The sequence below is a fragment of the Sesamum indicum genome, linkage group LG10 (assembly GCF_026168435.1).
Source record: "Sesamum indicum cultivar Baizhima isolate 11 linkage group LG10, ASM2616843v1, whole genome shotgun sequence".
NCBI lineage: Eukaryota > Viridiplantae > Streptophyta > Magnoliopsida > Lamiales > Pedaliaceae > Sesamum > Sesamum indicum.
The window spans coordinates 13,051,416-13,065,080 of NC_142666.1; the positions used below are offsets into that span (position 1 = coordinate 13,051,416).

The 13,665-nt window shown below is 34.2% G+C and overlaps 1 protein-coding gene across 1 annotated transcript; it reads right to left on the reverse strand.

Moving 5' to 3' along the window:
* Window positions 1–2,468: 2,468 nt before the first annotated feature.
* Window positions 2,469–13,019, reverse strand: SAC3C (SAC3/GANP/Nin1/mts3/eIF-3 p25 family). The gene is made up of 9 exons (XM_088885989.1): window positions 12,676–13,019; window positions 12,480–12,580; window positions 10,382–10,603; window positions 6,121–6,336; window positions 5,936–6,021; window positions 5,717–5,813; window positions 5,018–5,110; window positions 4,723–4,877; window positions 2,469–3,096 (listed from the first exon to the last, which is right to left on the reverse strand). The coding sequence occupies exons 1-9, from the start codon at window positions 12,944–12,946 to the stop codon at window positions 3,069–3,071; spliced, it is 1,269 nt and encodes a 422-aa protein (XP_088742115.1). The 5' UTR covers window positions 12,947–13,019; the 3' UTR covers window positions 2,469–3,068.
* Between the last annotated feature and the right edge of the window lie 646 nt (window positions 13,020–13,665).

Below are 13,665 nucleotides of genomic sequence, written 5' to 3' on the forward strand. Positions count from 1 at the left end.
TTATAATGTAATAAAATCATATGCAAAACACATGCAATTTTCCGACCAAATCGGTTGGAAAATGACGAAAATTGTCAAATTCTTTAAATTACAGAACTAAATTGCTAAAATTAATTCATGCAAAACTAAAATACGCACTGCCCCATAAATTACACAACTAAAATTATAATTTTTCCAAATAGAAAGGACACAAAGGCCAAAAATAAAATAAAAATTGAAAGACGATGAATTTGGTGAGAAATTTGAAAAACTTTTGGTGAGGATGTAGAGCTAGCAAGGACCATGCCCCAAGTTGTAAGAGTAGTGACGAAATCAAAGTCAGATATTCCATCCTCAATCACATATCTACACATACTAATTTCTTGGTTGATAGGGATAAGAGCTGCACCACTTACGTCTGCATGAATCTTTTCCTACGATGGGAAATGCATGCACAATTCTCATTTTCAAATAACTATGCTATTTATTCAAACACTATCACCCTCATTTCTATATTTAGTATGACTCCTTCGTTTTTATTCAATTCTAACCGATTGTATCATAAGTTGTTTTATTCATATATTACATATATATATATATATATATTCTTGATTGATTTCAAAACTTTATTTTCGTCTTGCAAGTATAGGAGTGTTGCAATTTTTTTGTCCTTTTTTTTTTTCTTGATAAGAAAATATATTTAGTCCTCGATCCAACTATTTAGTTTTAAATTAATATATAATACAAAAAATTATAATAGTAAGTAACAATTTAACCTCTATAAATTAATAGTTGATAAATTAATAACTTCTCTAAAATAATAATTTTTTTCAGTCCCGACTCGATCCTATAATCTAAATTATAATTTTGATAAATTAATAAGATGATAATTTTTCGAAAGACTTTTATATAAATTTATGGTCCCTTCAATACTACCCCGAATATGATTCTATTGTTGTTCGTTTGTATAACTAAGGACAACTTAGTAACAATGTAATCAAGTGGCCGATTATTTTGCTAATCAAGCCTGTTTCAACCAACAGCTCACCATTTTATCCCCTAATAATATCACAGGTATTCCTAAAGGTTTGATTAGACTTGATACCTGCTCCTTCCCTACTATTAGAATCAGAAGTACTAGCACCTTTAATTTCAGTTAAAATATTTTTCATGAAATTTGGGGTACTTCATTACTGATTCGTTCTTTGTTGATACCTGTTGCCCTATCTGTGCTTTTTCTGTGCTGTTTTTGTGATTGTGCCTATATGGATTTCTTGGAGGTTACTCATCTATGGTTGACGTTGGGACCTATATTTTGTCACTTCTGCTGCACTCCTTTGCTATATCTTTTGCAGGTCTTATGAACCCCTTTCACAGGTTCAAAGGCTGCCAGTCATACAAACATGATCTCCATGTTAATACTTATATTCATTATTTATCCTTTTGGAACATTACACATTCTGGCTTGGCATTTTTGTACAGCTTTATTTGCAGGTGCTGTGCGATCCACGACGTGGTGGGATAACAAAAATCTTTTTGACTCACCATAATTTTTCTTCGACACCTGTTCGGGTATTTTGTTGTAAGGGAGTAGTACTCGTTGTTTATTGTTGCTCAATTTGTAAGGGAGTAGTACTCCTTGTTTATGGCTTTACTAGAAATTCTAGGGAGGTAGCTCTCCCTGCTGTAATTATTTTGTGAATTTTAATATAGAAAGACTGGGGATTCCGAAAAGCTCCCCCACCTCTAGGTGGTTTTTGTTTAAAAAAAAAAAAAAATTCCAATGTTGCATTCTCATCTACAGCAAAAGATTGCAAGGAGTTATTACCACGCACTATAGGTGCTTTCTTCCGCATACATGAAGAATAATGTAGGTTCATTGGATAGAAAAAACTCTTTAAATGAATAATTATTAATTTATTGATTAATTAATACGTCTTTAAATAAATAAAATTATATGATACCGACATTATTATTTATAGAAATTTTACTATATTAGCATTTTCCTTTCCAGAACTCTAACAATAAGATTCCACTGTAAATTGAGCATTTTCAAAAAAGTTGTAAGTGTAATATCTCAAACTTTTTTTAGGGTGAAATGAAATTTCATATTTTCAGACTGAATTTAGCTGTAATTAACCTTTCTAATTATCGAATACTCACACAGGCACCATCAGTGAATATAAACATCATATATCTTGTTTCATATAATATAAATTTCACCCCTAACATCATTTAATTTTCATCATTTGATACTAATCACAGCTGATGCTAACAAATTTCCTGTGTTCTTGCTCATAAATTTCTCTAACGACTCGCCAATTTTAGAGTTTGATGCAGAACATAGCGCCAGAATGGTTGGCTGAAAAACTCATGGAATGAAAAATTTTGTTCAAACTTGATTGTGTTGGGTTTTGAAGAGGTGAAATGAACATCTATCGGTCGATTTTAATCAAATAATTTGATTTACTTTTCAGCGCTAAACAAGATGCAGAAAAATCAAATGTTAATAATATCTCTCGTCTTCAAAACCACCAAAATCTTACAATCAGAAGAAGAATAATAAATGTTCCGATGCTGGACTATCGACGTCTGTGGATACGCTATGGCTGCATTGTCAAAAGTTACATTCCAAGCAAATAACTGAACTCCAATTTAGACAACAGGCTCTAATACACAGTTGAACTATAGTACAGGATGCAATTCTGCAGGCAACTTCGAGTCCTAATGAGGATTTGCATGCCCAGTCAAGAAGGGCGGCCATCTTCCTGATAGCTTGATCTCGAAATCAATCTCTACCGTATTGGCAAATATGATTAGTAGGTAAAGGTGAAGTACCTGCATAATCTTGGATACGACACCAGCTACACTTGATGCTTTGCATCGTCAGGAACAAGAGCAGCAAGTTAGGAAGATTTATCTTCCTGGAAGAGGCAGCAGCAGAAAACAAGATTCTCCATTCATGCATTTAGTCAAGAGCTTGACTCGTCTCCATCCAAGCCAATGTGTCAGTTTTTTGTATATGAGAGAATTTCCTGTTAAAGATCCGGCTTTCCTTGGAGCAAGGAAGACGATGATACATGCAGCTACTAAAGCTCTGGTAACTCTGTGCATAACCTGATCATATAACTGGAGTCAAATAACTAGATGCGCATTTAGCCTTGTACTGGCTGGTATCATCTTATCAAGTTGCAAGTACAGCCACCCGTATACAAATGTTTATTGCTACCCTTTTGCTTATGTTCAGATTATAGACCTTCAATGTATTAGTATATCCCGACCGTAAAGCATTACATCGAACAATCCACTACTCAGAAAACCAACAGAAGTACAACCACACAACAGTTTTTTAACTTGTTGCATGTTGCAAAAAATGGATTGAAATGAAAAACAATTTTTAATAATATTGTTGGTCTGGCAAAAAGCTGATCTTAAAAGTAGATCACTAGAGGAATAGAAATAAGGCCACTGCTGCTGCATATTTTATGGAGAGCCACATTGAAGCTACTACATGTGCTAGTTGCAAGTTTAAAACAACTTGAGTGGATGTTACTAAGTATATGAATCCAAATCACCATGGAATTTTCTTGTTCCTGAATGGGTCTCTTTCATCTTTTTAGATTTATGCTCTACTCCGGGTAACGATCTGCCCGATTTGGATTTGCACATATAGGACAAATCCTCCCACCACCATTTCTTTTTGTTATGACTTTACAAATAACAAACAGGAATCATTTATGGTACGCATAGTAATCATAGATATATTACCAATAGGGGTTTTTCTAAACGGAGCCTGGATACTTGATTTTTTTAGTCCAACCAAAGCCATCCATAAATTATTCTAATTGATAATAGTATTATGAATTCCCCCAAAGGATGCATCTAATTGCACTTCGTGCTCCAATTTTTTGATGATTCAATTTCTCTCCCATTATTTGAGTAGCACATTCAAGCTGCTTCATGTGCTAATTGCAAGCTTAAACGAATTAAGTAGATGTTACTAAGTTTATGAACTAACTTCCATTACGTATGTCAATGGATTAAGAAATTGGAGTGCCAGAAAGCTCGTAGCGGAGAAGAACAATAGAATTCAAGATATAGAGTAATCATCCCTTGGGTCCTTAGCATTAATTAAGAGAAACTTCAAGCATGCATCTAAGCTGGTAAGCTCAAAAATTCATGTTATCACCGACTACAAAGATGAGTATGTCCTATAAACAACATAGTATTGGATATCTTATGTTGGAAATATCACAAAAGAACTAACTACTCAAGAAAAATAACAAGGGCTGTAACTTGTATTATAGGAAGTAATGAGCATAATAACATTAAATCAGTTGATGGGAAGAAACATGAAAAGAACTGCAACACGAAGCTCACCCAAAATAACATAATCTAAGACTTTAAATGTGAAAGGCAGAAGAATGGATATCTGCTATAGAGGAGCATATGTATGTGCTTGCTCAACACTAATGCCACATACAAATTTTCTTCATACTGTTGCCCTGACCCTGTCTTCTCTCTATATTCATCTAAGTGTCAGGTTCGTGCACAGGAGTAGTGAGTGAGTAGTGAGACAGATAAAGAGAGTATCCATCTCCGCATAGCTGACAAAAGATGTTACTACACAAAATAAAACCTCTATCTTCCAATTAGACATAGTTGTACAGTAATGCATTTTTAAATCTATTTTAACTGGCCATATGCCATTACTTTCTAGGAAGAGACTTGAAAAGAACTTACCTTTCTATTCGTTCTGATTCCATGGGATAGTACTTCTGGAACCCTCCTGAGGATTTCTTTATGACTGATTGCTTGGTGGCTACGAGTCCCTTTCCAGTTCCATCACTAGATGTTTCAAGAGCACAATCAGCACAGAGGGATTCAACATCTGATTCCTGAAAAAAACCAGATATTTAAACATGTTATGCTTTTAATCTTTTTAATAACTACCAGCCAGAAAATGTGACAAGATGAAGTAAGATCATCTTCTAAAAAAGGAGAAGAGATAAGTAGCAAAATGATGACACGGATCTACCTTCATCATCAGAAGCTTGGATAAGTGCAACAATGGATAAGGTTGCAGCTTGTATCCTCCATAACTGAGACAGGATAATGCCAACATCCGTACCTTTATGTAGTTAATATTGGAGGAAGAAACTGAGAATTAGCTCTTAGGAACAAACATTGAACTAGAAACTGCAGGAAAGTCTGGAGAGAATAATTAGTCTAAACAATAGAGTAAAGCTTAACCACATAAGAGGAACTCTTTAAATTCATGTGTTGGGTCCATAACCTTAATCTACTTAACAATACAGAAAGACAACTCTTGAGTAAGTTAAAAGAAAGACAAATAATTTTGCAATACCAGTATCAGACACACTTATCTAACAGTGATATTTTGGGAGATTCTCCAGAATAAGACCGCCAAACCTCCCCTGCATTCTTTTCGTTTTCGTTTTTTTTTTTTATTTTTAATTTCTCAATTCCTTACCCCTTATCCCTCCAGCAGGCATTCAAATCTCGTTGAACACCTACTTCGGTGCAAATATTGTACACAAGTGAAGTGTTATCAGAGGACAAAATAACTTATCTCAACCTGAGACGCTGAGATACTGCACTTTGCAGATACACAACTTTACAAACCCCCAAATCACTATCAATGACAAACAGAAGCAACCAGATATAAGTGGATGAGTGCACAAGGAGTTACAGGGATAGATACAGAGATAACAACCTCATTGACGTAAGGTTCAATAATGCAATACTGCAGAAAGGATGCCTCCCTCTCTGAGGTAGAAATGAATCGCTTGTAATTTCCCAGACGATAATATCTGCGAATAGCACATAACAAACTGAGATGTACATCCAATGAAAATTTATATTGGACTTGCTTGCAATGTCATTTAAATCTGATTAGAAACAATAGAAAAGCTAAGGTGTGTCTCCTACTGGCCTTAGTAGCCTCCGGGCAAAGCACATTTCTTTTGATTTCATGATTGGAGAAGGAATGCTGCGGAACCACAAAGATAAAGGTTCAACCTGTAGATTGGGAGACAAGCAATTTCAAGGAATCATGAAGCTTGCACGGTTAAAGCGAACAAGTTTTAATTTAGTTGTGATTGAGAGGTTAAGCATTACTTGTTTGTCAGAGCCCAGATGGAGAAGAAGATAAAATGAAGAAAACTCAGCTTCATTCTGGCACATAGAATGTGAAGCTCGATTTGCTTCGTACAAATTACTTAAAGTTGTTAGAGCTTTCATCAGCTGTTCCATGTTGAGGTGACACACAGAAGCAACATTTGGATTCCCAAAAGATCTATAAAGATGGCGATGCGATATAATATGGAACTTGACCTGTGTGTACGATGGATAACACCTAAATTCGTCAAATTCTGAAATTTGAAGCACAGTGACTGTAAAATATATGGTTCAGGCACAAGCATGAGGGCAAACCCAAGCAAGAATCACCAAGAACAAAGTTTTAGCACTTAGACATAAATTGAATTTTCATATCAATCAAAAAAGAAGATCTCAGTACATATGGATCCATTTCCATGCAAAGTATAGCGGAACTTGCATTCTTCCATTTCTTTCATTGTCCAGATCTACTATCTTTTTCTTTTATGCTCTTTCTCTTTCGAGTAGAGTGACGTGGGAGGAAGCCGTTTTTTCCTGTTCATGTAGAGGTTGTTTGGCTAACCTTATTTGAAACATTATAAGTTCCTATATAAGAGGTTTTAATAGTTTAACTTAAATCTTATTTTAAAAATAAGATCTAAAAGTGTTTGGCTAAATTAGATGTTAAAACTTATAAGGTGTTTGGGTGTTTGGAATAATAAGCTCCTTATATTGTAATAATGACGAAAATTACACCAAACTATTAGAATTTGGAATCATAAACAAATATTTCACTTGGGGCAAACAAAACATCAAGTATATGAAGATTGAAGGGTAAAAGTTAATACCAACAAAATAGTGAGAGTGTTTTTGTGTCTTAACATGTTAAAATTGACGGTAAATTACAAGAGCTCTCCTGAAGTTTGGCATAATTATGAATACCCTCTCGTTCTTTGAAAAACTTCGGATACCCCTTGATGTTTCATGAAATTATGTAATCCTTGGATGGCGGCTTGGAATTCTCAATGAATCCATGTATTCTTTTCTTTTTTAAAAAAAATATTTAAAAAAAAAGGGACGAAGTAAATGAAAAGTTTGAAAATTGTTAAAAAAAAAAAATGTCCTCTTAGTCCAGAAAAAATGAGGAGGTCTTTGTAATTATACCAAACCTCAAGGGAGCTCATTGCAATTTACCCCTAAAATTGAAGAAATTTAAAGACCTTATACAAAAGAATGGGTTAAGCATCTTTTTTTTAACAGCTTACAAGATGTTATAAGCTCTTTGGAAAATAATTTATGAAACGGTTTAAAAGACTTATAAACTCTCGAACATCTTATAAAATTTTGAGGAGCTTATAAGCTCAGCCAAACACCCTCTTAATCTTCAGATTTTAATTAAATTCAGTTACAACCTTCTTATCACATAAGATACATATAACAATATTAATGGCTTAACATTTGGCATTTCTTATTGAAGACTGACATAATCTTTGCAATTACTCAACCCCCACACTACTCCCAAAAGTCCCCACAAAAGTCAAACACGTAAGAGCTTAAACCGAAAAGGACATGAAACAAACAACTACAAAGGAAAAACAATAACAAAACACAACAAAACTAAGAGATTCAAACAAACCAAAGAAAAAATTCGATTAAACAACAACAATACATCAATTACTTCAAATGTTTACAAGCAATTTACACCAAGCTAAACACAGACTATTAAAATGCAAGAAACCCTAAAAGGAAAAAAAGGAACAAATAAACAAGGAGGAATAAGCGTTCTTGCCTGCTACGTTGTCTTTATAGTTAAGATTGTTACATCTTCCTTTTAAACAAGGAGAACACTTAAGCTGACACTTTTTTAAAGATTTCATACATTGCTCCAATGTTCGCTGCCATCCTCACTTCATAAATCCATGGATTTACCACTTTCTCAACTCAACTGTAATTGATTTAGATAAAGAAGTTTTTCCCCATTTTGATCCAACAGATCCCGTAGGCTTTCTCCCCTAGGTGCATCCTGGATTTATTCACATATTCTTTTATCAAAACTCTGTATTGCAGGCAAACTAACCCAAGGCTTGGCAGGAAAGCAGCAATTTGCTTGATTGGCTTAATGAAACATGCCAGTTCCAGAGAATTGGCATTCTTTGAAACACTCTTTGACATCAAGGATAGAACACTGGCAAGAGGAGGAATCGCCAAGAGTCATTGGCATTAAATCACCATCAATTGGCATCAATTATTAGAAACTGATGCAAACATTACTTAATATTCTGTTTCATTTGAAAAACAGAAATGTAATACCCAGAAATGAATCATACAATTCAATCTTCCCTCACCTCTATCTTCTTCTACCTCTTAATGTATTCCACTTTCTGAGTCTATTTCGTTTAAAATCAGTGAATTTCCCAATATTATCAAAACTAAGTGGAAGGAAAGATAGGATATGTGCCTATCACAATATTTTGTTATCCTAACTTCTCAAACAATTATCAACTCTTTCACCAATTCAAAGAGGATGGTTCGCAGAACTTCCACCTTCCATAGATGGAAGACTTTCCAGGATACAGGGATAACATCCAATTCCACAACGCAGCCGAAAGCAGTCCCGACATGGAGATACCCTAGAAATTCTCAAACACCTAAGTCATGGAAGCCTAGCAATTTGATAAGAAAAAGCACACCCCTATGTATTTGGGCCCAAATGACAGGAACTCTTGCACACCAAACAAAGAGGACCAGAAAAGAAATATTTTGACACTTAAAAAAGTGGAATCTTAAAAACTAATTAGCTATTTATGGTGATGTGATCATGAGATTTGAAAGGTTTTTCCATATAGTTGGAACCCATTTTGAATGATGGAGATTTTACTCACAGCCTAACCATAGAGCACAGTACAATTTTTGGTACGTCATCCTTACATCTTGTACAGACAGTGCCTGAAGCACAGATCCTCTATGTGGTTATTAAGCCCAAAATTATAGTTAGCCCCTCAGAGGAGTTAAAAATAACAAAAGGAATCCCTTCCTAGGTTCCCTTCTGAGCAGAAATCTTTAATAAGACGAAAGCTGAACTTATCTTTCGCATCAATGCATTCACTTTTTGTATAGGGTAAAAGGAGTTTAGAGTACCTCTGATCTTTGTTTGACCAAGATATCAAATTTACAAGGTTCATTGGCATCGTTGCCACAATATCCATTATGCCCAAAACAAATGTCTCAAAGTTCTTTCAATATGGAATGTATAAATTGAAAGGACTATTGATCACTTTAACCTTCCCACGATAATTTACAGAGACCAATTGAGTTATCCTTTTCCCTGTCAAGTGCTCAACACTCAGTTTCCTTGACAGACAATTATATTTCCAATTAAATACGGTCTCATCCATGAGAAATTGCCTTACCCTCAATCCATCTATTCATGTAATGAGAAAAAAAATTTCCAAGAGAGAAAAACTATTTATTCTTACATAATGGAGCCTGAAGGAATCATGAGCGTGATTGACAGACCCTCTTGTCCACACTCTTTGATACAAAGAAAAATGAAGAGTAAGGAATCTTATTCCCTAAATCATGTTCACAGCATCCGTTAACTATCATAAGAACCATTACCTGACTCATTTTGGCTCTTATATTTATGGAGTAGGTGAACCATGCCACGAGGCTCGGTATCACTCTTGATTTGCTAAAAGAGGATTATGAGTTAGACATTTTGATCCCAGTTCTGTATAAATACAAATGAGGAAATGAACAGATTAAAAATAAATGATTTAGAGTCAGTGAACACTTGACAATATAAAATGTGGGAGAAAATGAAGCACCAAAATATCCACTTCAATTAACAAAGCAAGCTTCATAAGAACTGATGAAAAAGCTATGCAACAGAATAGATCATTTGAGAAAGAAATGCTAAAGTATGAGCAAAGCTCAAATTATCTGTCGTAAGCACCGCCATGAACTCAAAACATGGTCAAAGACCTAAGACTCCACGACAGCAAATCATCAAATAGGAGTGTATGAAAGCATCATCAAAGAATAACACTGGAATTTATTTATTTCTTATTTCTCATATATTAATTTATTAGATTCTAAAAGAAGTGGAATGTACTCTATCATAATGAGGAACTGAAGGCAAACACATCTATCACTCACTTGACAAGAAGAGAACATAGCTGACATCATAAACACAAAAAAATTGAAACAGAACCAAATATTAGACTGTTTCTTAAGATAACAACAGTAACAATCATCAAATATATTTGATTAATATGCATACCATTCTCTCATACATATGTATCACTTGATCACTGACAGCATTCTGCATGCTGAGATCTTGCCTGATGGACCTTGTCCTATCAAAGATGAAATCATGAACAACCGCAAAAGATTGATCACTAGAATGCAGCAAGTTGAGAAGATAATTTAAAGTGTCTTCCAACACTGGGACAGGCCGCACATCTGAAGCTTGCACATCTTTTATGCTAATAGTTCTGCAGAACTAACACAAGACAAAAAGGTCAACAATTTTTCTCATATTAACCCATAAAAGATTTAATGAGTTTTCATCTCTTGATCTGTGTGATTATTAACTAGATAACCGATTAACTGGATTAAGAGATTTAGCTCACATTTGGTTAATTTTTACAACGACTTCTCAAAGTATTGAGAAGGAGCACATCATGTTTCGAGAACTTCGCCTACTTTCTTGATTACTCAAAAAATGAGGTTCGTACCTATTCTCCGACTTAGCATGTTGAAAAATTGAGTTAGAAAGACACAATTTGATAGTTGAATTGACTAGTAAGTGGGACAAAACCAACTATTAAAAAGTATATGTCACTAATCCAAACATTTCCACACTCTATACGTACTTCATTACAAATATGTAACCTATACACATTCCCGTTCTCACATGAAAACCAAAATAAAAACACCACCACTGTCCAAAACACTAAAAATTGAGATTCGAAATAGAAAACTTATCCAAACACGGGCTACATTTTTCATCCCTATTATTTGCTTTTCGTCCCTAAAGCAACAACAGTTACAACTTTGGACATTTTACCTTTCTTTTTTTAATGTTTTATGTCTCTGCTTAAAGTTCACACGTAGATTGGATGGAAAGCAGTCACATGCAATGCACATGAATACAAAAGGTGGGAAGTCTTTAGGTTTGTAGGCCCCATATCATTTTTCAGAATTTATTTCTCAAATCTTTCATCGAAAATTTACAAGTGCTCAATCCGAAACCTTAAATGCTGAAATTTCCCCTAAAATCTCACACTCAATTTCTAGAATAAACTTAATTTATCAAAGTGCATTAGAAGTGAAACCCCAAACTTTTGACCACTAACTCTACAAAAGCCATATCAGAGTTCATTCATTTTGCTGATTTCTTGGACAAATCGGCAAAACCGTGAGAAGAAGCAAATATGCTATTGAGTTCACTCCAACTAATGGTAGGAATTTCATGTTCTACAAGTCACATAACAAACATGTTTAGAGTTTATGAGGTTTCCTATGGAACTTAAATCCATACGAGCAAGTTAATAGCTTGATTAGTGTTTCTTTGACAGTTTTATGGATGTCTGGATGTGTTGGATGGCTTCCAGTCAAACTTTTGGGTGAGTATTGGTATTCCCCTGCCCCAAATTCTTGGAAGCCATTTATTGATAGGAAAAGTTAGTTGAAACGGTTGAAAGTTCAAACTAGTGCAGGAGAAGGCCTTTCCAGAAGAAACTAGACCATACTTCCCTCTCTTCATGCTCACGTGCATGGCATGGCAGGAGTCCTGCCCAAGCATTACTAAACTAAATGCATGGAATGGATAGGAATTGTTGAAAGATGAAAATTTTGAGGACTAAAAATTTAGGCTATAACATTTTACAGATGAAAAGTGAATAAGTGGCTAAGTATATGAATGAAAAAAGTAATTCTCCCGAAAGAATCTGAACATACTAAAATATCATTGAGATTCTTCAGTCCCTAGATTTTATTATCACATTCAAATGATATCCTTCCTTCAACCTCATTATTGTCCGTTTATATGATGTTTGAGGTAATAATTGCGCTCTTATGAAGGAAGAAATCTCCTATCTTCTAATGCAACCTCTTATTGCCTCAAACTATATCTCCCCTTCAACCTCATTATCATACAATCCCTTGTTGCCTCAATATATATATATATAATATATATTCATATGTGTGTGTGTGTGTGATTATTTTATATATATATTCATATGTGTGTGTGTGTGTGATTATTTTATATATATATTCATATGTGTGTGTGTGTGATTATTTTATTGGAACAGGTACCAGATCATAACATTTAACTTCAACACAAGGGAAGCAAATAGATGTTTTTTCTATAGTACCTTTTTTACTGCAAGATTAGGTGAAGTTTTAGCGGGATTTCCATGGAGCCTCTCAAAAACAGCCAAATCCCGCAACCTCTCGCGCCTTGCCCTCTCCTCCGCTGCAACAAACATCAGGTCAACAATTCAAATCAACATCAACAGGGGAAAAACAATAATCTTGACCTAAAAATGACAAAGCGAGTGATGTGAACACCTGGGCACATAAAAGGACAAGTGCCCACTAAAGTGGGATAATCTTGATGACCATCATCATTATCATTTCTTCTACCATCATCACTATCCCAATTTCTAGTGGTGGATTTCTTAGTAGGAGTGATCCAAGAACTATCCCTACTTGAGACTGAAGGTTTGGGATAGTTGGAATTACGGTACTTGGTAGAATTGGAGTAAGAGGAAGAGGAGGAAGAGGAAAAATTGTTTCTTCTGTCCATGGGTTTGTGGGGCTTACGACCTGCATCCGCCATGGTTGAAGACCTTGAGGCTCTCTCCACAAAATAGAAGTTTTAATAAGAGCCCACTTTGGGTTTCACTTTGTATATTTTACTATTTTGAGAGATAATACAACATACCGTATTTAAATTTCTAAGCATTTACTTCTACGTTATTTTTTAGGGAAAATTGCATAATACACCTTGTTATTCTAAGAAAATTTTACTAAAATTTTATCTGTGTTAATTAAATAATAAAAATATTATAATTATAAACCTTAAAAACATCTTTTTCATTAAAAAAAGTGGAAAATTGCTTACACGCGTCAGAAACAAGAATAGAATACTATCTTGACCTATTTTTAGCCTTTCACCATTTTGAATGGACAAAATTAGTCCTATCTTCTTCTCTTTATTTCTTTTATTTAATTCTTTATCTTTTTCACATTTTACTAAAAAAATATTGAAATATTATATGTAAAAAAATTATTACATCAAATTAAATTATTATATATTTTTATATATGAATATATCAAATATTTAGAATTACTTTAATATTTATAAGCTCTTAAAACTAAAATACATGATTTTTTTTCCTAAATATTATTAGTTAATTTGATTTTGTGTTGAATATTGATGTGTGCGATTTTAGCACAAGTCCAAAACTTTTGGATTTTGAGGGTGGATTTGGGCTAATTGAGTGAAGGCTCTTGAAAAAAAAGGATTTGCAAAACAAAGGGTTAGCACTCTAGTGC